This window comes from Arabidopsis lyrata (genome assembly GCF_000004255.2).
Source record: "Arabidopsis lyrata subsp. lyrata unplaced genomic scaffold ARALYscaffold_4, whole genome shotgun sequence".
Taxonomy (NCBI): domain Eukaryota; kingdom Viridiplantae; phylum Streptophyta; class Magnoliopsida; order Brassicales; family Brassicaceae; genus Arabidopsis; species Arabidopsis lyrata.
In genome coordinates this window covers 23,055,003-23,082,109 of record NW_003302552.1, presented here as the reverse complement: position 1 = coordinate 23,082,109, position 27,107 = coordinate 23,055,003, and the positions used below count along the sequence as shown (strand labels likewise).

Sequence of the window (27,107 nt, the reverse complement as noted above, 5' to 3'; positions counted from 1 at the left end):
TATGGGGGAATTACAAATTGCTGCCATCACATGTTGTCACAAAAGATGTACCTTCGATTCATATGTTTCCTTTGTGGTGTGCAACCAAGAAAACAAAAATGTAAAACCGATCTCGAACAAATGCACTTAGTATGAATGGACGAAATAGTGATTAAATGATGAATTTTTTTTTTTGGTGAACATTAAATGATGATTTATTAGCAAGTCAAAACTTTTATCTATTTCAAAAATATAAATATAAAATTATAAATTAAAACATTTTTTCATATATATTTTTTGTATGAATTGATAAAACTTAACTTATAGTACAACTATTTGCATACATAGGGTAAGTGGTTGTGCAGTTAGCCATACAAATTTGTTGAATATCAACGCAAAATACATTTACCAAACAAACACACCTTTTGCATCCATAGAAATGAGTTCTTTTTGTTTGCCTTTAAAATGGATGAAACCGTAAGTAAGAGATTCATTTTTATATCACATTACAAGTTTACAACAATTTAAGACCAGTGAAAGAAAAAGAAAAATGTATCCCATGTTTTTGATAGATAGATCATAGATATCAAAAAGGAAAAAGCAAAGTGCAACAACAACCCATCATTTTCATTATTATTCGATTTCATTGGCCTTTTCCTTTTCATTTAATTTAATTTTAAATATATATAATATCATGGATCCAAAGCTCATCTAACAGCTATAGGCCTATAGACAAATCCATAAGGCCCAAAAATTTCATAACAAAACCAGGAATAATATATAATCATTGGTCCTTGAAGATCTACTATATATGTTTCCTTTCAGTAGCATGAAGCCCAGACACTCGACGATCATGGCGATGAGAGACCATAAAAAGGGCCCAAAAAGAGAGAAATAAAAGAATCAGTTATTTTTTTTTACACTAATATTCTTCTTTGTGGGTCTCTCAGGTTTCAATCCATTCTTCAGATTCTGATTTCTCCCCCATAAAAGAACTTCTATTTTGAATCATTTCCCAAAAGGTTTGGGGAAACTCTTTTAACTGTGTAAAGTAACTTTTAATCGTCATCATCAAAAAAACCAAAACCAAGGAGATTTAAAGTATAGAGCTTTGCTCAGAAGGTATATGAGAGACGAGGAAACGATGCACCATTTCGAAGCTAGTGAAAGTTATAACTGCTGCAGGAGTTGTTCTCAGGAGATTTGTGGCGCAGCCTCTGTAAAAACCCGGGAACCCATCTTTCTCAAACACTTTCTTTATGCAATCTCTTACTCCTGAGTAACGTTTCTCACTGTGGTGCCCTTGCTCTTGAAGCCTAGCTCGTACTACCTGCACGCCGCGAGATCAACATGTCTCAAATAAACCCAAAAACCAAACTGATAACTATAGGAGTAGAGGTTTGTATACCTCGTGCGGGTAAGTTAATGTGGATGCAAATATCTTTGCAATCGAAGAGGCAACTGCTACGTCACGAGCATTGAGGTTATCGACTGATTTATCACCTGTTGAGTTCACAAATCTTTATCTTATCATATCTCCACAAAGATTTCACCTTTTTTTTTTTTTTTTTTGTTTACTTCATCGAATTCACAAAGATTTATGGGATCAATTTACCTTTCTTGGCCAAGTAGACTTTGATCATCTCATATGTAGGAAACTGAATGGCAACATGACTGATACCAGCTAGTGCAGGCACAAGACCACTGTTTTGTAGCACAAAGAGGGAGAGAAAGGAAGACATTTAATAAAGACATTTGATCAGTTAACAGGAAAATAGTGTAGGCCAGATGAAAAACCTGTACAATCCACGAATTCCCTCCTCGTAAGCTATTCTCCTTAAAGCAGACAGTGTGCTTTTGTATGGCACTATACCCACTCTCATTCCTTGAGTCTGAGGAAGAGTCAAAAAGGTGTTGGAAATAGATTCTTATTGTAACACGAATTTACATCAATGTTTGGTGAGGTTCTTCAGGACTAAATTGCATAATACCAAATAGCTAAAGGAAAGGCAGGTCTATACTAACTAATTAACGTTCCCCTTTGTTTCTTTCTACAATTCTATGATTGCACATATCAAGCAAAGAAAAAACGGACCTGAAGTCTAGTCTTGACAACCCAAAGAGGATTTGTGGCAATGGTAGTTGCAGCTCCAGCTCCAGAAGCAGCCAATACGTTAGCTCCAACGCTGAGTTTGTGATCTAATTACAAACAGAGAAGAAGTTTTGAGTTTTGATTTAAAAATGACGCAGAAACAGCCACTTAAACAGCTATTAAGAAGGTTTTGAGTTCAAAAGCACTAACCATTTGAACAAAGAAAGCTCTTGAGCTGGTCATACATTGTAAAATAAATCTGCGAAAGTCCAAATAAGTCCCCAAATACAAGAAATACGAATTAAAGAGGATAGCTCCAAGAAGAAGTAAAACTCACTGCCCAATTGGAGAGAAGAGCCATCACAGTTGGGGAAAGTCCGCGGTATAAGCCACGCATCCCTTCCCTCTTGAAGATCTGCTCAAGACTGCCAACGATTAGACTACCTGATCAAAAACGAGAAATGATTAAAACTAACATCAGCAATGGAATCCAATTTCCGAGATGATTTAAAGGAAGAAAAAAAAGGACGAACCTTTGATGTTTGCATCACCAAGCTTTGGCAGCCCATGAACCTGAAACCTCGTTTTTATAACATCAAGAGGACACACAAACGTAGCCGCAACAACCCCTGTCAGAAATTTTGAAACTTGAATCAACCAAAACAAAATCAAGCAAAAGTTTCGAAGGAAGCAGATCAGATAATTACCGGCTGCAGCACCGGCGGCTGCATTGCAGAGGACGTTTTTGGAATTAGGAGGATGAGAATTAGCGGACATGTCTTGGATCTGAACGGAGAGGAAGACGAGAGCGAAGAAGAAGAGCCTTGTGGAAACGCGTCGCCGAAGAAGAAGAGAATGACAAAAAGGTTGGTTCCTCTCTGGAGAGGGATTTCGCGGCGAACAAGCGTCGCATTGCCGAGAAAGATCCCGAGTCTGACTGATTCTGAGTCTCTTAATTCTCCTTTCTCTCTCTCTCTCTCTCTCTCTCTCTCTCTCTCTCTCTCAAGAATTTTAAGTCAACGCAGCGACCGAGTTAAACAAATCTGAAAATCAAAACGAAGAAGAAGAACATCGAAGAAATCGCAGAGAAACAGAACAAAGCTGTTTTTTTTTTTTTTGTTTACCGGAAGAGGGAGAAATATATCACAACTAAAAATAAATAATAATCGTTTTTTTCTTAAATATATACAGATTTAAAATATTTTTACTTGGCTCTTATTTTTTTAATAATCAATTTCGTTTACTAAAAAAATATATTTATACTTTCTTTCTCAGCCAGACGAATCATACCAACCAAACTCTGGTCCCATCAGCTGATCAGCATGCCGTAATTGCCATATTAACATTGGGAAAAATGTCATTAAAATCCCCAATTTATTCAAAACGTTGATTTAAATCCTCAACTCATGATGAAACGAAATAAATATCAAACTTATGTTGACTTTCCAAATAAATATTAAACTTATGTTGACTTTCCAAACAAACACCAAACTTTCATTGACTTTCCAAATAAATATCAAACTTCCGTTGACCTGACCATATTAGGTACGACGTTAAGTGGGTTAATAAATCCTCAACTCATGACAAAACGAAATAAATATCAAACTTATGTTGACTTTCCAAATAAATATCAAACTTATGTTGACTTTCCAAATAAATATCAAACTTCTGTTGACCTGGCCATATTAGGTACGACGTTAAGTGGGTTAATAGATCTCGTTAACGGAGGTAATTTTCTGTTAACATATATGTTAATTGATAACGATATTGTTTCAGATAACAACAAAACGACGTCGTTTTGTCGTAACGATTGAATTAAATCCCTAAAGACAATCTTAGATCCCCAAATCGAGCAAAATCCCTAACCCTAAATAGAGTATGATTTGAAACTCGGGATTTTATTGAACAGTTACGACAAAACAACGTCGTTTTATGTTTAGAAGGAATACTTGTTAGTGTTTTGATCAACAAACGAACTCTGTTTTAACAGAGTATGAAGAACAAAACCAAAATGAAAAATAGAGTATGAAGAAACTTGATCTTTATTGATAAGATAAAATGTATTACACACAATGATGTTATTGAGTTTGACTCGATCTACTTATACAACACGAAACAACGTGTACGTACATGTGTTAATCGAAAAGACACAACTTTACGAACAGACACAATTATACGTACGTACATTCGTGACTCTTACGTAAATAACTAATTTATATGAATACGAATTTAGGTTATATGACTTAGATGAGATTTGATTATAGTTCAACAATACTGTCATTTTTAATTAGCGGGTCTGTTAACAGAGAATTAATCCCGTTAACATTGTCTGTTAACTCACTTAATGTCATGCCTAATATGGCCAAGTCAATGAAAGTTTGGTGTTTATTTGGAAAGTCAACATAAGTTTAATATTTATTTGGAAAGTCAACATAAGTTTGATATTTATTTCGTTTCGTCGTGAGTTGAGGATTTAAATCAACGTTTTGAATAAGTTGGGGATTTTAACGACATTTTTCCCTATTAACATTACCACAAATTATTAAAAGTCTTCTTTTCCATCATCTTTTATATTTTCTGCTACAAGTATTTATTATTATGGACTCTTTATTACGCATATATCACTAAATTTTAATAAATATTTATAGCACAAGGTATAAGGTATTAATAAGACCCTCGATTTTTTCTAGTTACAAGTTGGATCATTGGTCAGCAGTAAAACCTTTTTATCTACTCGTGCAAACTAACAACTAATGATTATTAGTAGTTCTTTTTTTTTTTGCCATCATATTATTAGTAGTTTAGTACTACTGTACTTGATACGTTTTTAATTAAAATAAAATAAAATGCAATATTCTTTTTTTTCTTTTTGGATGTGTGAGCCGGGCTTGGCACAATGGACCTCACCTGAGCATGTTGTTACAAGCTTTGGCTCTTTTGATGAAAGTTATAACCCAGACCCACATTTTTCAATTGGGTATTACAGAACATGGCCACGTGGAATCCAACTGTCGATGTGGCCATGTGGGGGTTTTTTTTTTTTGACACAAAGGTAGATTTCTTTATATATTACTGAGAACCACATTACAAATGACTTGAGGGAAGTCATACCAAAAATTAATACCATGGGGTAGAAGAAACACCCAAACCAGACCAGCCCTGTGAATAAAACACCAGGGGAAAAAACAAAAGAATTACACTCCAACAAGCACAAAGCCAAAAGCAGGACAAACTTCAGCCCACAGAGGTAAGAACTCTCTCATCCCTAAAGACACCAAGAAGCCAAGGCGGGAAACCTTGAGCAACATAAGACTGAATCTAATACTAGTAGAATGTAGGACAGACTGTTGATAGTTTGGCATTGTTTGGCTATAAAGTTTACACTTTAATTTATAGAATTAATATAGTTTTACAAAGCAGATAACAATTTTAAAATTGACGAGCGAGGCCTTTTTGCTTATCACCAACGAAGACGACGAGACTGGAACAGTGAAATGTCTATTATTCCATTTGTTTTTTTTTTCTCTCAATCGATATGTGTTTTTTTTTAGTTGAATCGTGAATTACGATAAGATTAGACAACCATAATTAAGGCTTGATGATTAGGTTTCTTATCATTTACGTGCTTATGATGTAAGCAATGACGGTTCGTTGAGACTTTGAAAAATTTGATTATTGGATGTTGATGCCCCAAAGATGTCTTCTAATTTGGAGATTGTACTACTTTGTAACTTGTACAATGTTTTAAATTTGGTCGTTACTTACGGTTTACAATCACAACCATACGTAAAGATACGAATTAAAATTTAAAAGCATAAATGGTCAAGTCAAGCAAAAAAAGAAGTCAACCAAAAAAAGTTATATTTATTATAAAAAAAACACGCATTAATCTCCCAATGGCACAACACGTCCCGTTGAACTGAGAATTTAAAATTTAGGTCGTTAGAAGTTAAAAGTTTAATACAGATCACAATCACAACTTTAACATCGACAACGTTTTTGTTATATATTATGTGTATAATTAAATTATCTAAGGGGTGAAAGTAGAATCGAATTGGAGGAAAGTTTAGGTACGTCGCGGTGCACGAGATTCCCCTGTGCCATCAATATCGATTTGTAAATCTCCACCAGCTTCTTCTCGTCATACTCCTTCGACGCCAAACCCGACCCGTACCCATATTCGCCGTACCCGTACGATGACCCGACGACCCGAGAATTCGCGAGGCGTAGCATCATGTTGACGTAAGCATCTCGAAGCCACGTTAAAAGCTTCTTAGGCGACGACTTTTTTAAGAACCTTAGCTTCGGCACAATCTTGATCCTCCAAAACTGTCTCTTCCGGGTCGGATCCATTTTGACCCGCTTCACATTTCTCCGACCCGAGTTCGCCTTCTTGGCAGACCCATCTAGCCTTTGGTATCCTCTTAACCTCCGCCAATACCTTATCTCCATCGCAATCTCTGCTCGATCACAATGTGTTTTATTATATATATATATTAATATATATTGGTGTCTAGAGATCTAGAGAGAGAATGTGAGCGGTGGAGAATTTTAGTGAGAGAGACGGAGACACTCTAGGTTTCATTATAAAGAGCACGGATCGATATGCATTCGATTCGATATATGATAGTTATATACTACTATATTGTATTTGTTTATTCCGAAAGGATTAATCATCCATGTAGGAAAACATTAAATAATTGCTACGGACTAATTTCTCATCCGACAACAACAAAATGATCATATCCAAAATGGGAAAGTCAATACTCAAATTTATGAAGCGTACAGAGTTTTTGCTGTTGCAATAAATGGCGAGATGTGTTTAAGATGTAGTAACAGTAACACTATCAACCCCTCAACAAATCCTGACCGTTGGATCTCTTTTCGTGATTATAAGGTTTAATTTAAACATAATGTTCATGCATGATAAGGATTTTTCTTCTTTTTAAAAAAAATTAAATTGACGATTGACGATTTGTGTGTGTGTGTCTCTCTTAGGACCTATTCGAATCGTAATTAATTGGGAAATGAAAGTCATACTATAGTCAGACAATTTCGTAAAAATATAGATGCAGACTTTAATTAAGACTAAGAAACAAAGGACCAACAAAATTTGAATGTTTCACGCTGCTTCTTGTGCATATTTTTTGTTCGTTTAAAAGTATAAAAAGAGTGACGACAGACTCACAAACTAACACCTACTCTTTCTTCCTCTCACGTCATTTATGTGATGCCGGAGTATCCACTTTGGCCCATATGTGTGATTCGGAAAAAGGCCTAATGTCTGACCTGGCCCATTATGTATGTCGTGATTATTATCTCTACACTTAAGAAGAAGAGGGATCGGATCTGATCTGACTGTTAATTAAAGCAGGAGGTACAAAGTAGTTGCTTTCCTAATATTCTTATATGCGCATGTTAGCATATTTCAATAATTTTGTTTTGCAAACTAACAGCAGCTGCCGATTTCAAACATTGTTCAAGTGTACAGTTGTATTCTTTACCAAAGATAAAACTAAAAAATAAAGAAATAAAGTCACCACCTGTTCACTTTTTGCTTTTTTTTTTTTTTTTTTTTTTTTCTTCTCAAGTCGAAATAAATAATCCGGTCGGAGCTCCGGGGTAAAAGGAAATGGATAGTCACGATGGGTGTGGGTACGGGTCGGATCAGAGAACCTACGGGACTCGTGATCGGAGTACGGAAATCGTGAGTGGTAAGAGTAATCAGATCTACGGGACTCAGGATTATCCTCCGTCATTGCCGCCGCCGCCGCCGGGAGAAGTAGCGGCGCGTAAGAGCAACGCGTCGTCGACGACGAAGCTGTCTTGGGGTTTAAGCGATGCGGAGATGAAGAGGAAGAAGAGAATCGCGAGGTATAAAGCTTATACGGTTGAAGGTAAAGTTAAATCGACTGTGAAGAATGGATTCCGATGGATTAAGAACAAATGCTCTCATCGTTTTTGACTTTTTTTCGACGAGTTCTGTTCTTGGTGCATGCGGTGGTCGTCGGGTAAAAAACATGAATATGAGAGTTTTTTGTTTTGTTTATGTTTCGTTATAATCGTACTTAATTTATTTGATTAGCTAGTATATCACATTGCTTTCAAGTTACTTTTTTCATAGACGGAAACAGTAACGGAGATGATGTACTTTTTAATATTTGCATGGACAATGACTAAAATAGTTTAGATTTTAAAGATGTTGAAAGAATAGAATAATAATACAAATGAAAAATGTTTTATTTTACCTTAACAGAAATAAAAATGACATATACCTCAATGACCCATTACGGACTTACTATGAACACGAGCCTCGCCCATTACGCCAGCACGAAATATTAAAACGTTTACTTAAATTTATGATTACCGTGATGGCTGGTTCACCAGAGACAGAGAAACTTGGTCCAAAAGAGTTTCAGAACTAACCAGAAATAACCACAGATGTTGATCTTGACAAACTTAAAATCTCAAAACAGTCTCTCGACTCCTATTCTCTTTGCGCTCTTGAAGCTATATGACTTTTAAGAAGAAGCAACGAACGTGGTTAGGATATTTCTCTTGAGAGTGAGTTCATCAGCTTTCACTGGACTTATCGACTTCCCAAGTACCCGTCCAAGCCTCTCGGTTTCTTTGCTAGCATAGTCTGAACCTTTTTCTATGTAGCTCTTTGCGAGTTTCAAGTAGAGCTTGCCATACCTATAGAGAAAGCCCAAGAATTAAAGAGACAACTTTCAACACTCTCAGTAGTTGTATCGATTAAGCGTTACTACTAACATACCTCGCGGTGGAGCCCTTAAGGTTACTTGCTTCCTCTTCTATGCGAGACAACACTGCCTTCTTCTCATCTTCACTAGCTGCAACTAACTCTTTTACCAAAGCATCTAAGCTTTCGACTATACCAGCCTATTGAGAGAGTGATAGAATCAACATAAGTTATCAAATTTAGTGGGAAATGGTGATTCTGCAGAAGACATGTTTTTACCGAACCTTTGAAGTAAGCTGCCCTTTACTGTCCCTGCTGGTCCCAGATTTCTCGTTGATGAAGCTTACAAAGTCATCTAAATCCCTCCCACCGTCATAATCGTGACCAGCTTTGTTGTCCTTTGGGAAGAATTTCAATGTTGGGAATCCACTCACTCCATATCTGAATATAAGGTACTTGTCTTTATGTTTTGGTTTTATAAAACATAAATGACTTAAAACAGTAAACTTGGTAAGAAAAATAAATGCTTGTCCAACTTACTTCTCTCCGAGGGCTTTGTGTGCATCAGCATCCAAATTGGCGATGACGACACCTTCTTCCTGCTTAAACACCGTGGCTACCTTTTCGTATGTCTGATGATATAAAGAAGAAGCATTAGTTATGAAGCAAAGAGTACTATATATATTAATATTAAAAGTTAACAGATAGTTGAGCTTACAGGAGCTAGTGATTTGCAGTGGCCACACCTGGAAGATGGAAACTTGATATTAGAAGAAAGCAGCATGAAAGCAAAACCATGACGGTGAGGGGAGAGATAACAAGTATTGTTACCATGGTGCATAAAATTCGACTAGAACATCTTTGTTTTGATCCAGAACAATCTCATCGAAATTGTCAGGTGTCAAAACAACCACGTTTTGTGGAACTGCAGCTAATTTTACGTTGGTGCCTGAAAACATAATTGTTCAACAATATGTAAGGTGTTTGCAACATAGGCAAGTACACTAGAAAAATTTATCGAAGAAGAATCATAAAGAGAACAAGTACGAGAAAACAAATGCCGAGCATGTATCCTAAAGTGACGTCAATCAGTGTATTTCCAGCAATTTCGCACTTGCATCTCAGAGAATAAAAGTCACCAGAAACAAATTTTGGTACATGTCGCCAACTAAATTTAAGTCAAAAACCATGATAAAACAAGTTTCTCACAAAAGTAAATATCTATAATCCGCAATGATACAAGCTTAGCTACTATCATACCTCCTTCCTTGTTCACGTATTCAGCCAATGCTTCAGCATTGCGTGGACCCTCATACCTATTTAATAAGATGAATGAAAAAAACCAAAACCATTCACTATCTATAAACAAAAACTTATCCAATAAAGTAATCTGCTTAAAGAGAATAAACAGTAAAAGCATACTTTTGAGGTTCAAGAGATCCTTTAGGAAACCATTGAATGGTCGGGTATCCACTTACACCATATTTAGTACAGACACTCTTTTGCTCATCACAATCAACCTTCACCACAGTACACAAGTTGAAACAATCTATCATTCATCAATCTCTTAAGGGTACACATTTGGAGCTGAATAGAGAAACAGAATCAGACAGACCTTTGCAATCAACACTGACTTGGCTTTCTTGAAGCTTGCCCCTAGCTTCTCATACTCTGGAGCAAGTTTCTTGCAGTGACCACACCTATATAATTAAAACCATGTCCAATTCCAAAAGTTGAGAAATCGATAACCTCTCTCAGCTCAACATATAAATCGATTTCAATTCCAAAACCTCGATACTAATCGAAATCATGCTTATTAATCCAGAAGACTGCAATCACAGATCAAAACATTTCTCGAACAGAAGATTTACAGAGCAAAAAGGATCGCATCCGAATCATACCAGGGAGCGTAAAACTCAACAAGAGCTCCTTTATCTTTACCAACTTCCTTCTCGAAGCTATCGTCAGTCAAAACAACCACATCGTCAGCTATGGCTGAAACCAGAAGCAACGCGAGTAACGCAAAGCCAAACCAGATCTGAGATTTCGCCATTATCTTTTTTTCGCTTTGATCTTTAGAACAAACAAGTGCTCTCTGCTCTCTCTCTGTTTATTAAAAACGTTCTTCTCTTAGAGAAGAAGATACAAAGGAAAACAAAAAAAAGACAATGACATGGCGTGATCTCAATCGTCGATTTAATCACATATTAAAACGAACGGTGATGGAGTGTTCTAATTACGTGGCTGGGTTACATGGCGGACTATGAATGGCTTAGCTCTCCACATAATTTCACGGACAATACAATTGAAAAAGTCTTTTCCTAAATAGAGAAAGGAAGTCCCTATGTTTTCTTTACTTGCGTTAATACGCCCTTATTTTAAGAATTTGACAATCTAATCCGCATTCATAAGAGGCTGATTAATGGGCTTACGGTAAGTAAGGAAGCCCAAAAACGACATGGGGAAGATTTTTTTGACATTGTTATTTTAAGAGACTTTGATTGAAATTTTCTTTTTAAAAGTTTGAAAGTTTGATATATAGTAAGAAATGTTTTTGAAATCTGGCCAATAATTTCTTCGGCGGAAGATCAAAAGAATGTAAAATTAGTCTTCTCTCCAAAATCAAAACTCAAAAAACATGACTTTAAGGTGCATTCCCTTTGAAGATTCTCCTAATACACAGATCTCCTAATACACAGATAAAATTACAAAAGTTTGGCTGTGTATGAACTATATCCTATATATTAGTATGCCATTACCATATAAATTCAGTTATTTTTTTATCAATGTCCTCAGTTTGCGTGTCGAGAAAATTATATGCTAAGGCATACTAATAATTTTCTTAGAGAGATATCAGGAACTTTGTTTAAACTTTTTTTTTTTAGAGAGATATCAGGAACTTTTTAAAAACTTTAGATATCACTATGAGGTTTTTCAAAAAAAAAAAACATTAGAGTAGACAAGATGTAGAAGTACATGACATCACGTGGGCATTCCACATACCGTGGAACCAAGTCGGACTTATTAAGAGAAAGCGATCTTTTTACTTTACCCTTTTTTTTTCCTTCAATTTTTTACTTCTCCCTTATTGTCTGTATTATGCGTTATTAAAAAAAAAACATTTTCCTTTATTTTTACATGCCAAGTTGCCTTCTGTTCATAAATCTTCGAAACATAAATTTAATGCGTAGGCCGTTGCCCACAAAATGAACACGTCTAGGTCCCTTTTATATTATAGCGTTTATAAAAATTAAGTCGTTGATGTATATGCTTGCTAGTGGTCATCTAATCACTAGTTAGAAATGGTTGAAAATGTTTTTTTTTTTCATAAAAAAATTGTGGAGTTCAAGATTCTAAACTCTTAAACCATGATTACATTTACATTAGAAGGTCGCATATAGGATTATAAAAGAATGGTCGTATCTATTAGTATTATTTGTTGTCAATATATATAGATATATATATAGATTACTTACTACTCATTTACAGAATTAAGTTAATTTCATGTCTCTACAATAAGAAGGACAAGAACTAATTTTATTGTTCCAACGTCCATATTAATTCAATATCTACTTGTTTCGAGTTTCGTACAAAGAAGTTAGAACAGTACTCAATGTGAAGATTCGATCATGTCACGTTTGACGTTCCAATAGTCACTTGAATGGCACGTGATGAACTGATGATTCGCAGATGTGAATCATGTGATGCAGCTTTATGTTGGTTTACAAGAAAAAAAAACTATGTTTACTCGCTTCAGAATGATTGAGGTAATAATTTTTGGCCGGCAATCAAAAGAGAAAAACAATGATAGTTGTCGTGGTTACTCCTATTGTTTGACGATGATATGTAGTATTAGGTATAAGGAGATGAGGTTGATTACCAGTTCAGGAACACGTGATTTTACTTTCCGATAGAGGTACATACAACTTTATGCTTCCGACTAAAGGATTTCTTTTCTAATTTGGCGTATTTAATGTCAATAGAAATATACAACCCAAACAAATGTTCACCTACATTTCGTACCTTCTTTATTAGATTACATGACAATAGTAAATACGTTACAAACAAAAATACCAGATTAATTGAATTCTTCAACTAAAACAACGAATGCAATATTTTAACCTTCTAATACAAGCATCCCATGAGTTTTATTGCATTATACATATAATTCTAACTAATGGACTAATATTTAGATCCTAAACTTTCCAAAATAAACCAAACAACGAAGAGAAGGGCATACGCACATAAGTTGAAGATATGATGCGACGTGGAATAGATTCAAACTGTGAATACACAAAAAAAAAAAGATTACTTAACGGATCAATCAATATCATCAAGACAGAAGCCAAGCGACCAAAGCGTTTTCGTCGTCATGATCCAACGGTTCTCCGAAGTTCTGACAATTACTTTTCCCGATCGTGGCCTCATCATCACCGTCCAAAAGCCACGACACCATTGAGTCGGGACCCTCTTTCTCATGCCAAATATTATTATCACTACCTTCTTGCCAAACACAATCCCAATCGATAAACTCATCCGTTGACGCATCGTTAACTTGGTGGTCACAGTTGAGAAACGACTCCACCGATGGACACGACTGAAGAAGACAGTCGAGATTCCCTTGGTTCGAAGTCTCCGAGAACCCTCTGGCTCCTTCAGAGTCTCGCATGTTATTCAACTCCCCATCACCACCGCACGTTGTGTACAAGTCGCCAGGATCTGACTCGTCCAACAAAAGATCGATGATGTCATCATCAAACGTTAAAACTCCATTATCGCCATTAATGCTCATGAGATTTTTATTACAATCATCTCCATAGTAGTCACATGGTCCTAGCTCAGCCTCGGCTCCACTTAACTCCACCATTAATGCTCCTTCCTCAGCCACCGCCACGTCGGCGTTAGGCTCCGGCGGTGCAGATGTTTTCTTTGTTTTTCGAGTTTTTGTTCTGTGGATTTTTGGTTTCATGGCGGATCTACTTGTTCTCCCGAGTCTGCGTTTTGCCTGCGGCTGCGGTGGCGCTGAAGAAGCGTTCATGATTACGGCGGAGACGTCTTGAGAGATGGACGGCTGCCTAATAAAGTTGTGGAGTTTACGGCTGAGATGAGAGTTCCAATAATTTTTTATTTCGTTGTCTGTTCTCCCTGGAAGATGACCAGCAATTAGTGACCACCTACATGCATTACATTAATCAATTAGTAATCGTCTATTCACAATTTTAAGCAACCTTAGAGCACCTCCAATGGAGGTTGTCTAAAAAAAATTAGGGGTTCTCTTGAATAATTGACCAAAAATAATTCAAAAGGAGGAAAATAGAAGAGAATGATTCTCTTCGGATGCTTTTGAGAAATGAAGAGAACCTCCTACGTGTCAGCAAAAGAGTGGGTGGAGCAGTAAAACAAAAGAGAAAAAAAAAGCTGTCTCGTTTTATTTTGTTTTCTTCGGAACTTTTCTCTCCCCTCTATTGCGATTTCTTTTTTTTTTCTTGTTACAAAGAACACCAAAATTCCATTATCATTGTTCTTCTTATTTGTTTTTTCTATTGTTACTCCAAAATTTACAAGAAGGCACCAACCAAAAATACCATTGTTCTTTTTTTTTCTTTTTTTACGATCACCTAAATACTATTGCTATTCTTATTCTTGTTTTTCCCTTTTTTTTTCCAACAATTTCCCACAAAAACTAGTTCTCTAGCTAATAAGCTTTTTTTTGGGAGACATCAAATTATCACATCAAAAACTAGTTCTTTAATAAGTCGATTTAGCGTATTCTACAGAGATGCCTACAAATCTCGGGAATATGATGGGTATTTGAAATCAAATTCGTGATCGTGGTTTGCATTGAAAGCTTAGTTGGTTGAGCATATATGGCAAAAATATCGCAATGGTCAACTATATGTTTAAGTGTAGTATTCCACTTTTTTAAAAAATGTTTGAAAATAATGTATGTTTAATATTTTATGAAATACAATAATTATTAATTTTTATGATATACAATTTTTTATAAATTTTTTTTTCCTAAGAACCTCACTAGAGAACCTACCATTGGACACAAAAAATTTTTTAAAAAAATCAAGTTTTTATCTAACACTTTCTCAAAATTTATAATAAAAAATTTGGGAAAGCTCACGGAGAGAACTCTCCTATTAGAGATGCTTTTAATAGAATTTAATATATTTCCGGGGAATAAGAGAACCTCGTGGCCCAATGGGAATCATTAGAATAGTTCTAAATATGATTTGCCATGTTGATATGACTGCTGACCGAATCATGCTTTCTAGAAAATATATTACTATTCATTACAATCAAAACATATACTAGAAATCCCTCAAGCATTGTCAATAATGAGTGACGATGACTACTAATTCGTACTACTCTCGTTGGGTTCCTTGTCCGCTTTCCAATATTGGATTTATATTAGCGGACACTACTATCGATTACTTATACTAGTTTAACGTTTTGAGTAATAATGAAAGAAAAAAAACACAGATCCTCGCTTTTTAATGAAGATTAATTATGTTTTGTAGTTTTTATTAAAAATAAAATTTGCAACACATATATGTCATTGTATTTGATTTATTTGAAGTGTTGTAACTTGTAATACAGATGCACATGTGTAATATCAACTGTGTTCCTATTAATGCTTATGTAATATACGAAGTGTGAAATAATAAGGGTACATTTAGTTTGTCTCAACTAAAAGAGAAAAAGTCTAACACCCCAATGGTTAGAGAGAGACCCACGACGATAAAATAATCTTTTTTTTTTTCTTCTTTTTTTTACGATAAAATAATCTTTTACCATTCTAACTTCTGTAATCGACTTTAAATTAAATTTCCCAACCATAAAAATGTGCTTTTTTTTTTGGAAAATTATAAAGTAATAGAGAGAATAATTGTCATTAACCCATCTTAATAACAAAGCTTAACTTACTTGGTCGACATGATATTATTATTATATGATACATTGCATAAAAACAATTTGTACGAATATAAATGGGGGAAAATGAAAACAAGTTAAACGAATAGAGGTTTGGAAAATAAAGTAAAATAATAGAGTACCTGTTTCCCAAAGTGGAATGCAATTTAACAACAAGTTCTTCTTCTTCTGGAGTTATGTTCCCACGCTTGAGGTCGGATCTAAGATAGTTTATCCATCTCAACCTACAGCTCTTTCCACACCTTTTTAATCCTTTTCCAGAAAACAATATAATAATACACGTCATATTTTAGATATAGAATCAGACGTAAGAAGAATATCTGTTTATATAGTTTTAAGGTATTTATTAATTTAAACTCAGGTCTGATGTGTGACTGCTCACGAGATTCTTAGCATTTTGATCATTGTATTGGTATATCTTATGCATATATCACAACTACAAAAAAATTCTCAACTACTGCATTAATTAACCTTGTAGTAAAAGAGCGGTTAGAAATCAAATCAAACAACTCATATGGTTTTGATCTGATTCTTGAAATGAAATGCAACGGACAAAAATACATAAATACGCATCTGTTTATATTTCATTTTAAACATTTGTCCGTATACTATAAGTCTATAACATAACCCTACCCTTTAAAGCATGCACTTGGCAGCATTTTATATATACGTACATTTCACAACCCACCGTGACTGTGACTGTGAGAACAAAAAAAAAAAAAAAAAAACCAAAGACCTGAAATAAAATGGTAACAAATATTAATTAGGCTTGCAATTTAACTTCTATATATTCTAACCTTACTAAAATTTATTATTAAAAAAAAAAAACTGACTAAGAATCCATGTTTCATGAAGATTACGACAAGAACCACGATTAGTTCACTCTGCCTCTCATAAATACATTGTTATAGCTTAAATTAAGTTAGTGCTGCATGATATTGTTAATAAATGTGTAAAATGTTATTACCGGCATTTTTGGGGAGAGATCTCCAAGATCCTTCGCCGTTGGATTGAATGTAGTTGGAGAGAATCTGGTCCTCCTCCGCCGTCCACCGCCCTCTCTTAATACCGACCTTCTCGCAACACGGCGCTCTTCCCATTTTATACGGCGGTTATATGTATTTATTACGCTGACCACAAAGTCAAGCAACGGAAAGAGAGAGAGAGAGAGTGTGTAAGTGAGAAAGAGAAGTTACTGAGTGACAGACAGCAGAAGCAAAAAGCGACTGATTTAGGTATATATAGGGGAAGACGATAGACATACAATTAATTAATTAAAAGAGGATTAAAGAGCTCGCGGGTTTGAGGAAGAAGGAGATGATGACACGTGTGCGGTGTAAGAAGGGCCACGTTGGGTTATAAGGAGACTGAAGTCGTGGCTTATTCACCGTCGAGAGACTCGTGATCGGTCCGTGCAGGCTCGTCGTGGTTCTCGTAGACACTAATTCTAGTGTGTGCCGAGATCATTGACATCACTTTTTTAACACATTAGATATTTTTATGTTTCTCTTTATCTCCTTCTCCTTTGCCTTTCACAGGTTCTCTTCTCTGACGTGAGCGCTTAAGTTTGAGATCATTGACATCACTTTTTTTAATTGTTGATGGTCACGTGAATACGTAGTAGGCCTGGGCACGAATCAAATATCCGGAATTTTTGTGATATTTGATATTCGATTCGTTTCAACCAAATACTTGATTTTGTGATTTGCTTCGATTCGGAAATTTCTGGATATCCGGAAATTCGAATATCCGGATTTTTTTGTGATATTTACGGATATCCGCTTCGGTACATCTAAATATTAAAAAAAACTGTAGACTATATAAAATAACAAAATATCATATATTCAAAGTTTTGTTTGACATATTTTCAAAATAAGTTCCAAAAAAACAAACGTAACCATTGTTGATATCACCGATCAAGAACATGCCATCAAACTAATTCCAAAAACCAAAACCCGATAATTTAAAATTCCACTAATCAAAACATAACTCTGTGTAAATCCAGGAAGAAAATGCTAAAATTTGAGAAACTGAATCGTCCACGGTCCACTTCTTATTATTTATTTAATATTTAAGGGATGCTGATTTTTTATTTTTTAAATAAATCCCAAACACAAGCTCATAAGCTCACCAAAAAAAAAAACACAAGCCCAAAAAATAAAAAAAAAAACACAAGCCCAAAATATACAAATACACAAACTATACTATGATATGTATATATATATATATATATATATATTCTAATATATATAGAAAAAATACCCAACTTTTAAAAAAACAGTATTTGGTATTTGCTTCGGTTTTAACGAATATTATATTTTTCTATTTGATTTGCTCCATTACAGAGAAATATTTCCTAAAGATTATCACATTAATGACTCAGAAAATTAAGGAAGATATGAATTTATGATTCTCGAAATCGTGTTGGTAATATCTTTAATTAATATTTTTCAAATTTAAATAATTAATGCCAATGGCATTCATCCGTAAATACATTCCAACTCCAGGATTTATTTGCTAAAAGTCATCCAAAAATGTATATATAGATATTATATATAAATTAGCCGGATCATAGTCTGTTGACCAGATGGTCTTTTGTTCGAGCTACAAAACACGTGTGCGTTCGTAAACACGTGTAAATTTTCGTTAGCATCTTAACTCTTAACGATTCCCACAAAATTCACTAATCTAAATATCGCAAGAACACAAGGAATTAAGTGCACTCACAAACGATATACAGTACTTTGAAGTTTGAACAAAAGAGACTAAAGTCACAAAAACACATTATATTTTGTCTTTTGATACCTGATGATGGATATTAGGTTATGAGATGTCGTGACAAACTAGTAAAAAAGTATTGATTCTCTTAACACACACAAAAGAACTCTAAAGCTCAAATTACATTATTTTTGTTAAAGAACGAAAATTACACTCTGAGAGATCAAAAAGGATAATATTGAACCAACAAATTCTATAAAACGATGATTTATGTATTATGGATCTTACCAGAAATATTATAAAATTTTTGGTCTGTACTAAAATAATTAAAGGAAATTCTTATAAAAATTTTAATAAAAAAAAAAAAGTTCTATAACTTATTCTTCATTTTTTTTGTTGTCAAAGATATAATTTATTCTTCGTGTAAAACTCTAAGTCTTTACTTTGTAATATGTATATATGCACAAAATGTTCAAGAAAGAGAGGTCCATTAAATTTGAACTTAAAATAAAGTCATCAGATGGTCCTAATTAAGCAAACAAGTTAAATTTGTTAATATATACAACACCCTAGGGCGATCAATTTGTATCGTCTACCATATTTTCTGCCAGTCAAAAATACTGAAATACTATCAATTATATTCGACGGAATCGTATGGAATCTTTGAGAATCAAATATCACAGGTTTCCATATCTAACTCGATACACGAAAATATGAGGACAACCATCAAAATATGTTTCCCATTTACTGCTCATCTAACTACGTGTTCCCCACATGTCATTATTTGCCATTTCGTATAGTTTTGGTACTTCCCGTTCGTATTTAGATTGGACTACTAAAGAAAGACTTTTAGTACATACTATTCAATATTAAAAAATATAAAAATGGATTCAATATTTTCAAAGCAACTCTTTCATTTTCTTTCATATAAGGCTATAACTAGAAAATTTTGGACTGAAACCCAATTTAATTTCTAATATATATATATAAAAACTCGGTATTTTGTAATTTAAGTAACTTAAAATTTGTTTTTTAAAAAAGTGAAATAGAGATTCGTTCAATTTGAAAGAAAAAAGGAAGAAAAGTCATTTATCGTAATACTAATTTATACCTTACCAACCAATTACACACATCAACTAAAATACATACAATACAAAGTTACAAACCATATCACTATCCTTTAATTGCTTCATTTTTGTCGGTTTAAATGGTCTCATATATAAACCTACGTTTCATACAAAATCTGGAATATGTAGTGTTGTTAACTGTAAACTGTGACGTGATGTCTTTTGTGGTCTGATAGTATGTATAAAACCCAGTGAAAATATATATTTGGCATCAATGTATATTAATCGAATGGAAGACGTGGCGAATGTGGTCGTCGTGGCCGTGGTGGTCGCGGTTAATCGACCTAATTCCTTGTTTTCTCTTTCTCTAATCTATATATACATAACTGTTGTTTGGCTGTTGTACAAAAGTTATTTGGTTGTTACATTAAGTTAATTTATTTAGTTGATTTACGTATGTCGTTTTACAAAAAGAAACTTTTCTCATCCGTTCATGTCACTGTAAGTGACACATGACTAGAGGCCCCTCTCGAATTAAGAGGAAAATTACAAACGGAAAAATAGGCGATATATCGTTGTATACATAAAGAAACGAAACTGTGTACTAATCATCTCCGTCCTTTTTGTCTCCTTATGTCCATCAACGTAACATCACATGCACTGAAAATCTAGATGCTCAGAATAATAAAAGTGTAGCCATTTAACTGACAAACCAAAATTTCTCTCATACAGACGCAATGCATTGAATATCGTCAAAAAAAAAAAAAAAAATTGATGTCGAAAGTGGAGAAGAATGGATACTACTAACTCATATTTTCTTGTCATTTATTCAGACTTTGTATCTTTCTATAATTTCCTTAATCGCAAAGTGCAGTTATACATTATCTCTCTTCAGAAGTTGTCGTTATCACCGCGTCGTACTCGTAGGGTTGGTAATGATAGTTATAGGCCCAATTAAAGGTAAATGGGCTTTGAGACAAAGAAAAGCCTAAGACGATGTATACTTTTAAAATCAAATAACTACTTATATGATAGTTATAGGCCCAATTAAAGGTAAATGGGCTATGAGACAATCCTAAGACGATGTATACTTTTAAAATCAAATAAATGTCCCCAAAAGCCATAACATCTAAAAAGAAAATGAAAATGTACCGGTACGTACCAACCGAACCGGTGAGACGAACCAACGCATATGAGAAAAAGGCAAATTGAGAAGAATATCATCATGAAAATCAATCATTCGTTCATTGGTTGTTGTTGTTGTTGTTCTTGTTGGTAGAGTAGAACAAGTGTAGAGTCGACATTGTCTTGAGGCTCCCAAGTGGCATCAGACATATCAGTCCATTTGACAAGATACTCGATGGTCTTCCCATCGTCTGCCACCCTCTTCCCGATCACCCTCTCCGCTACAGCGTACTCCAGCCCATCCTCGTAGTCCTTGGCCACATCTTCCGCCACGTGTACGCCTTTCACCCACTCGCAATCTTCACCGTCCTTCCATCTGACCAGATATTCAACGTCTTTGCCTTTCCCTCGTTTCTCTACGATCTCCTCCACCTCCGCGTACTCGAACACTTGTCCTTCGAGGACATTGATCACTTTCTCTAACCCAATTCTCCTCCCGAACTGCATCGGATTCCCCTTTGGCGTCGTCTTCAGAATCTCCCTCGCTAGTTCCAACGCCGTTAACCCTCTCTCGTCTTCCACTTCAATATCAGCGCCTAGCTCCACCAGCGCCTCCACCACCTCCGGCTTCACGTAACCAGCCGCCATGTGCAGCGCCGTCAAGCCCCCCCTCATGTCTCGGTGGTCGAGATCAGCTCCAGCCTCCGCCAGAAGCCTTACGCACTTGTCCGACCCCAGACCTGCCACGAAAAGCAGAGCCGTCCTGCCGTTCTCGTCTACGGCGTTGACGTCTCGGTCCTCCAGAAGCTGTGACAGGGCCTGCTCGTCGGCTTTCCTAGCTGCCGTCCACCAGGGTGTCTCGTACTCCGACACCACGTCTGCTGCGATGTAGCTCGATGGAACCCACGACGGAGAATGGCCGTCCTTCCACTCGATAAGGTACTCCATGGCTTCTAATTCCGCCGCCATTCGGCTTCCAATGATCCTCTTCACTTCTCCGTACGATGACTCATCATCATCGTCTTCCTCTTCCACTGAGGAGGTCGTTTCTTCGTAGTTTTTTTGTACGGCGGCACATATAGCTCCTCGGAAACACAGCTGGATCCGTCTGATCGGTAAAGATTCAAGAGAGAAACCAGAAGGAGAAGATTTGGGAGGAGAAAGTTTGATGCGAGACAGAGACTGATGGATAACTAGAGCACAAGTATCCATGGCCAAGAAGACCTTTTGCATAATAGAAGACAAGACTAGAGCAGAGAAGAGAGTTATCGAGACTCACTGGATTTCTAGTGGATAAGAAATCTTAGCCACCCAATCATTTTCGAAAATTTTTTAGATGTCTGCCTCTAGAAATTTTTGAAAAAATAATTCCGTGGAAATATATATATATATATATATATGTGTGTGTGGAATGTGGTGCAGCAAATTTATTTGTTCAGTTTTTTTTTGAAAAAAAAAAAAAAATTTACAAGGAAAAAAAACTTTTTTTGTAAATTTGTAAAGGATATTTAATTTGAAAGAGTAAAAACTGAACAAGACCCAAGCATTACTGAATAGTATAGTATATAATTAAAACAGAAATATGAAATTTTAACCAAAAATATGTTTTTATACAGGAATATCAATGGGAAAGTCTCCTCGAAGGCCTTCAGCATGTCACGATATAGATACAACAGAGCGCCCCCGGGACTTGTAATAAGCCTAATGGCTAATGGTGGTACATTATGCCAACGAATTTGCTCATCCGGATTTAGAGAATCATATACAGTACCTTTGGCACATGTGTAACTACACCGACATGAAAACTGGTTTATCTGATATGATAACTGGTTTGATACGATAAATATATATTTAACATATAATATATAAAAACAATCACGATATTATACTAGTTAACATATTAATCAAATAATTATTCACACAAATCACAAAATATTTTGTGCAATCCAGTGATGATCATCATGCGGTTGATGAGCAATATACTGTGAAAAGTATTCGGCAATGGCCAGTTGCATCTTCCGTATTTTATACTAATAAGTAGTTGTAAAACTGTTTTATAAAGAATAAAAAAATAAATTTTGTGAAAATTATAACCATACAATTACTGTTCGTATCAAATATATTTTTTTTGTCAAATTGTTCCTATCAGATAATGCGGAAAAACGGTCTATTTTCCCACGAGAACTATTCACATCACACCAGATCCACACCGATCTACGATCTCGTTCTAAATATCTCTGAAAAAATATTTCTCAATCTATATCACCCCGAAACTATAGTCTAAAACTTATATCTCCACAAGTGTGGATTTAATCGGTTTAGTTTGTAAACCGAATACCAAACTACCTAAATTTGATATCAACCCAAATTAAAATCCGACCAGACCCAAAATGATCCTACCTGTTATCTTCTTCTTATTCACCCGATTCTTCAAGCAACAAAACGTTTATTAACGAGAAAATCATACAAATTAAAACTAACCCATAAACTTGAACATGATAATTAGTCAAGAAAACTTCATAAATTTACTAAAATTCAAACAAATTCTCATAAAAAAAAAGCATCCATGTTCATAAACATCTAAGAACCAAAAAACCATAACCTAATTAGAAACAAACCACATATCTATGAAATTGAAAGGAAGAAAAAGAAATCGATGAGTCTGTGATTGAAATTGACAATGAAATATTGAAATGTCAGCGGATGAAGATGAAAAAGAATGATACTCTACGAGCTCAGATTTGTTTGATTGTTGCCATCATCTTCCAAAATCGAACATACATCGCATCCACCATCATTGTTAGATAACCTCGTCTCCATCATCTTCTTCTTCATCATTGTCCTCTTCTTCTTCTCCATCTCTCCACATCAATAGCATATCCAGACGTTACCACAGCCACCACCATGTTCTCTTCCTTCATGTCAATTCACGAAGGTAATTGCTCCACCGCCACCGTCTAGTATATCCAATCAAATGTCACCGCCGCCACCACCGTCTCCGTCATCTACTGAAGCTCCACCTCAGAATCTCCGGCATGATTACGACTTTCTGGGTTTTGTCGAGTCGCTTCGAATTGGAGTCGCTTTTAATTCTCTGTCAAACTGGAGAAAATGGAGTATATCCATGCCCAATTAATGGACGAATCTCTAAGTTTTGTTGGAAATATCAAATACGTTAAAAAGAACCAATGAGAAGGGAAAAGAGGAATTAACAGATTGTCGAAGAAGATGAGTGTAGAGAAGAGAGAATTTTTTCGTCTTTTTTGGGTGAAGAAGAAAGTTGGGCTGGGTGGATTTTCTTGGTCCGGTTTAATATGGTGTAATTGGTTTAGATTAGGTTTTATTCGGTTTAGTGTTTTAGTAGTCGGTTTAAAAAATAACAAACCGAGCAAAACCGATGTTTGTGGGTAATTAGGTGAAAACTCTTTATTTTGGGGAGATATAAGTTTTAAACTATAGTTTCGGAATGATATAGATTGAGAAATATTTTTTTAGGGATATTTAGAACGAGATCATAGATTGGTGTGGATCTGGTGTGATGTGAATAGTTCTCGTGGGGAAATAGATCGTTTTCCCCATATAATGCCAACCCCCATCTCACTATATAAATATTCAGAGCTTTACATGATAGGAGTATTAATATGATTATACAGCAAGTGTATAGTTTTATTTAGTCTCACTTTTTGACATCTTTATTTTATTTGCCTAATTAATCATCCCTATACCGTTAAATGGCAGCCAAACTTTATAGATAAGGACTCTTCCGAATATTACTGACGTGAGTCAGACTCATCGACTAATTTTCTAGGCAAATCTCGAGAACTCAATAATAAAAGAAGAAGAAAAAACCTAAAGTAGAGCTCATTGGCTTAATTATAATAAGAAAAAAAGTTTTGATAGTATTTTAATTTACGTGAACAAATTAAGCTTCTGTCATTATATATGCACATGAAGAAGAAGAAGAAACAAAGAGACGAACATTGAAGAAGATATAAGTGACAAAAATTTCCTGTAGTGGAATAATCTTCCAAACATAAATACATTTGTTTCATTTGTATTCATACATCAAATGTATATATATTTCTTATTTTTGACGGCTGAATGATTTGTTTTTCTGTACGAAGACGAATCTACGGAAACGTCATTTTCGATCGCTGACTTGGTAGAACATTTTTAGCAGGTGAGAGCTTCGTATTTAACCGGGATTGGATGGTTAAAACCAGCCCTGGTTAGTAGATTCCCAACAGCAGCGAGATCTCTACAGAAAACTCCTTGGTACGCATTGGAATTTACCGGTTTCGGTTCAGCGTTTCCGGTTATCTTGATGGGAACTGATTTTTCCACCGGTTTGCGTTCTTCAATCTTTTGAGCTTGAGCAATGGTGTTCTTCCTCTGCTCCTCGGCTATGATCGCTGTCACGGCAGAGTATCCTTTCTGAATCAAACGGTAAAGTAATAGAGACGACATTTTTGCTCGATCTCTAACAGAATCGCCGTCGTTTTGATCGGTGAACTCGCACCTTTCGATGAAAGACGAGGCTCTATCGGGTTTGTATCTGAGACACAGCAATAAATGAGCTCGATCGAGCTCCGATCTCGTGCATCCGCGTCTGACTCCGATCAAGCCGTAATAATCGACATTCCCAGTTTCTCCGTTTGCGATTTTCTGCTTAAGTTTCTGTGTTTTCGTTGTCAAAACGCACAATTTCCCAGGAATTTCTCTGTATTTCACGTTGTGCCGCTTCCACACCGGGCCTGGAAGCTTCCGATCGCGTAAAATGGTGTTGTAGAGAAGCTTCAAGTGTTCTAGATCGTGAAGCGAGTCTGGAAAACACCTAACCGTTTCCAGGAGCGCGGCTCTCGTCTCCAACGCTTGGATACACGAAGGTTCAAGAGCTAGGGTTTTATTGCAATCGGCGATCGCCTCCGCGATTCTACCGGCGGATCTATAAGCTGCGGCTCGATGCATATAGCATTCGGCGAGGAATCCTTGAGGCGCAGGGCGACGACCATCGACGATCTTGGAGAAGTGACGGATCGACTCGGAGAACAGTCCGGCGTCGAGAGCGGCGATTGCAGCGGCGCGACGACGGAGAAGAAGCTTGATGTGAGCGAGGAGATGGGTGAAATTCTCGCTCTCGGGTGGTGGAGAAGAAGCAGAGGAGGATTCGGAGAGGAGAAGGAAGCTATCGTCGGACCAGCAAATACTCCGGCGACGAAACTCGGCGGAGGCGAGGCGTTTACCGGTTTGAAGCAGAACCATGGCATCCTCCATTAGTCCTAGATGGCAACAAGCTTGACCCAACACTACATACCTGAATTAAACAGCGTTTTAAAATCAACAACGACCGCGTTTTGGTAGAAAGTAATTAAGTAATAAAGAGTTGAAAAATGACCTCCATTGCCCTTGTTTGTCGCATTTTTTACAAATCCCTGCCATGACTTTCTTCTTCAGGTCGGAAACAGAGAAGCATTTAAACGAGCCCGGCGAAGAGGCGTCGGAGAGAAGGTTGAGTCCGTCGGAGGAAGAGCCTTGAGAAGAAGCGGATCCTTCTTCGTCGTTGAGGGAGAGTTTAAGACTGGGGATATAATCCTGAAGCATATCGGCGACATCCTTGAAACGACGGAGGAAGAGCAGAGATCTAGCCTTAAGCTCTAACGCAGTTTCCAAACGCGGGGATATGGATAACGCTGCGTCTAGTAAAGGAAGAGCTGAAGCGACGTCGTTTGCCTCCTCACTTGCCATTAAAGTTGTTGCATCCTTGATATACTTATCAACAAGCTGAGAGAGACACACACACAAAAGGAAGAAAAATGATTGATGATCTTTGAATCGAGAAATTATTTCCAAGTTAGTTAGAGAGATCCCTTTTACCTTTCTGTGAGTGAACCACCAGTGCTTCTTATCGCCATTAACGTCCGCCATTGATGTTTGTTTGTTTGTTTGTTTGGAGGAAGAAGCTTTTTATTTGATGCACCGATTAAATCATCATCAAAAAAAAGAAATCTCGAAATTCCTTGCTTCTTCTCTTCCAAGTTTTGAAGAAAGGAAAGACAAGTGATTTAATAATGTGGAGAGAGAGAGGGACACTGTGTGCGTGAATGTGGAGAGAAACAGAGCCCTATAAGGAAGAGAGAGAGATGACAGCTTAATAAGAGAAAGCTTTGATCCTTCAAATTCATAGCTGGCACCATTTTCTCTTTTACACATATTCTCTCTTACTCTCTCTCTCTCTCTTCAATGAATATCTACATAGCCATATTCTAGGTTTCACACTGTCATTCCCTAATTTTTCAATCAACTAATCAAATAATGTCTTCTTAACAACATTCTAGGTTTAACCTATGAATGCATCCACCATTTAAAATTAACAAGTTTTTTTCTTTTTTTTTAACGGTGCCGTTATCAATCGATCGTTGTACTGGAATTGTATGTCTATGGTTTTAACTACATGATGTCGTATAGTACATAACATCTATTTTGT

General features: G+C 35.9%; 7 protein-coding genes across 7 annotated transcripts; 1 reads left to right on the top strand and 6 right to left on the bottom strand.

The window, feature by feature from the left end:
- Window positions 1-864: 864 nt before the first annotated feature.
- LOC9316374 (nicotinamide adenine dinucleotide transporter 1, chloroplastic) lies at window positions 865-3,205 on the bottom strand. The gene is made up of 9 exons (XM_021029873.1): window positions 2,779-3,205; window positions 2,605-2,700; window positions 2,409-2,515; window positions 2,282-2,330; window positions 2,075-2,178; window positions 1,777-1,871; window positions 1,595-1,683; window positions 1,388-1,482; window positions 865-1,309 (listed from the first exon to the last, which is right to left on the bottom strand). Exons 1-9 carry the CDS (start codon window positions 2,846-2,848, stop codon window positions 1,076-1,078), a joined length of 939 nt encoding a protein of 312 aa, XP_020885532.1. The 5' UTR covers window positions 2,849-3,205; the 3' UTR covers window positions 865-1,075.
- A 2,839-nt stretch (window positions 3,206-6,044) lies between these two features.
- LOC9318187 lies at window positions 6,045-6,703 on the bottom strand. The gene has a single exon (XM_021028324.1). It carries the CDS (start codon window positions 6,521-6,523, stop codon window positions 6,098-6,100), a length of 426 nt encoding a protein of 141 aa, XP_020883983.1. The 5' UTR covers window positions 6,524-6,703; the 3' UTR covers window positions 6,045-6,097.
- Window positions 6,704-7,463: 760 nt separating this feature from the next.
- On the top strand, window positions 7,464-8,318 carry LOC9316373. The gene has a single exon (XM_002882074.2). It carries the CDS (start codon window positions 7,704-7,706, stop codon window positions 8,034-8,036), a length of 333 nt encoding a protein of 110 aa, XP_002882120.1. The 5' UTR covers window positions 7,464-7,703; the 3' UTR covers window positions 8,037-8,318.
- An 89-nt stretch (window positions 8,319-8,407) lies between these two features.
- LOC9316372 (protein disulfide-isomerase like 2-1) lies at window positions 8,408-11,058 on the bottom strand. The gene is made up of 10 exons (XM_002880259.2): window positions 10,676-11,058; window positions 10,390-10,474; window positions 10,197-10,294; window positions 10,035-10,090; window positions 9,606-9,723; window positions 9,493-9,520; window positions 9,315-9,406; window positions 9,059-9,215; window positions 8,850-8,974; window positions 8,408-8,767 (listed from the first exon to the last, which is right to left on the bottom strand). Exons 1-10 carry the CDS (start codon window positions 10,825-10,827, stop codon window positions 8,593-8,595), a joined length of 1,086 nt encoding a protein of 361 aa, XP_002880305.1. The 5' UTR covers window positions 10,828-11,058; the 3' UTR covers window positions 8,408-8,592.
- A 1,704-nt stretch (window positions 11,059-12,762) lies between these two features.
- Window positions 12,763-17,213, bottom strand: LOC9316371 (transcription factor MYB12). The gene is made up of 3 exons (XM_021027234.1): window positions 16,681-17,213; window positions 15,836-15,965; window positions 12,763-13,948 (listed from the first exon to the last, which is right to left on the bottom strand). Exons 1-3 carry the CDS (start codon window positions 16,811-16,813, stop codon window positions 13,108-13,110), a joined length of 1,104 nt encoding a protein of 367 aa, XP_020882893.1. The 5' UTR covers window positions 16,814-17,213; the 3' UTR covers window positions 12,763-13,107.
- Window positions 17,214-20,525: 3,312 nt separating this feature from the next.
- LOC9316370 (signal recognition particle 43 kDa protein, chloroplastic) lies at window positions 20,526-21,962 on the bottom strand. Its single transcript, XM_002880257.2, has one exon. The coding sequence runs from the start codon at window positions 21,854-21,856 to the stop codon at window positions 20,735-20,737; it is 1,122 nt and encodes a 373-aa protein (XP_002880303.2). The 5' UTR covers window positions 21,857-21,962; the 3' UTR covers window positions 20,526-20,734.
- Window positions 21,963-24,539: 2,577 nt separating this feature from the next.
- On the bottom strand, window positions 24,540-26,893 carry LOC9318186. Its single transcript, XM_021027233.1, has 3 exons — window positions 26,498-26,893; window positions 26,019-26,404; window positions 24,540-25,937 (listed from the first exon to the last, which is right to left on the bottom strand). The coding sequence occupies exons 1-3, from the start codon at window positions 26,546-26,548 to the stop codon at window positions 24,797-24,799; spliced, it is 1,578 nt and encodes a 525-aa protein (XP_020882892.1). The 5' UTR covers window positions 26,549-26,893; the 3' UTR covers window positions 24,540-24,796.
- Window positions 26,894-27,107: the final 214 nt, after the last annotated feature.

Bases quoted from the DNA above. Each gene is read 5' to 3' on its own strand.
- LOC9316374 (XM_021029873.1), bottom strand. From the start codon at position 2,848: ATGTCCGCTAATTCTCATCCTCCTAATTCCAAAAACGTCCTCTGCAAT. The intron at 2,331-2,408 runs GTGAGTTTTACT...GGACTTTCGCAG, and splicing joins CTCTTCTCTCCAATTGGGCA to ATTTATTTTACAATGTATGA. The intron at 1,310-1,387 runs GTATACAAACCT...CGCGGCGTGCAG, and splicing joins CATTAACTTACCCGCACGAG to GTAGTACGAGCTAGGCTTCA.
- LOC9318186 (XM_021027233.1), bottom strand. From the start codon at position 26,548: ATGGCGGACGTTAATGGCGATAAGAAGCACTGGTGGTTCACTCACAGA. The intron at 26,405-26,497 runs GTAAAAGGGATC...TGTCTCTCTCAG, and splicing joins GGTGGTTCACTCACAGAAAG to CTTGTTGATAAGTATATCAA. The intron at 25,938-26,018 runs GTCATTTTTCAA...TGTTTAATTCAG, and splicing joins GACAAACAAGGGCAATGGAG to GTATGTAGTGTTGGGTCAAG.
- LOC9316373 (XM_002882074.2), top strand. From the start codon at position 7,704: ATGGATAGTCACGATGGGTGTGGGTACGGGTCGGATCAGAGAACCTAC.
- LOC9316371 (XM_021027234.1), bottom strand. From the start codon at position 16,813: ATGGGAAGAGCGCCGTGTTGCGAGAAGGTCGGTATTAAGAGAGGGCGG. The intron at 15,966-16,680 runs GTAATAACATTT...TTTCTGGAAAAG, and splicing joins ATCTCTCCCCAAAAATGCCG to GATTAAAAAGGTGTGGAAAG. The intron at 13,949-15,835 runs GTACTCTATTAT...TAATGCATGTAG, and splicing joins CATTCCACTTTGGGAAACAG to GTGGTCACTAATTGCTGGTC.
- LOC9316370 (XM_002880257.2), bottom strand. From the start codon at position 21,856: ATGCAAAAGGTCTTCTTGGCCATGGATACTTGTGCTCTAGTTATCCAT.
- LOC9316372 (XM_002880259.2), bottom strand. From the start codon at position 10,827: ATGGCGAAATCTCAGATCTGGTTTGGCTTTGCGTTACTCGCGTTGCTT. The intron at 10,295-10,389 runs GTCTGTCTGATT...ACTGTGGTGAAG, and splicing joins AGTCAGTGTTGATTGCAAAG to GTTGATTGTGATGAGCAAAA. The intron at 9,216-9,314 runs GTAAGTTGGACA...CCTTATATTCAG, and splicing joins CACAAAGCCCTCGGAGAGAA to ATATGGAGTGAGTGGATTCC.
- LOC9318187 (XM_021028324.1), bottom strand. From the start codon at position 6,523: ATGGAGATAAGGTATTGGCGGAGGTTAAGAGGATACCAAAGGCTAGAT.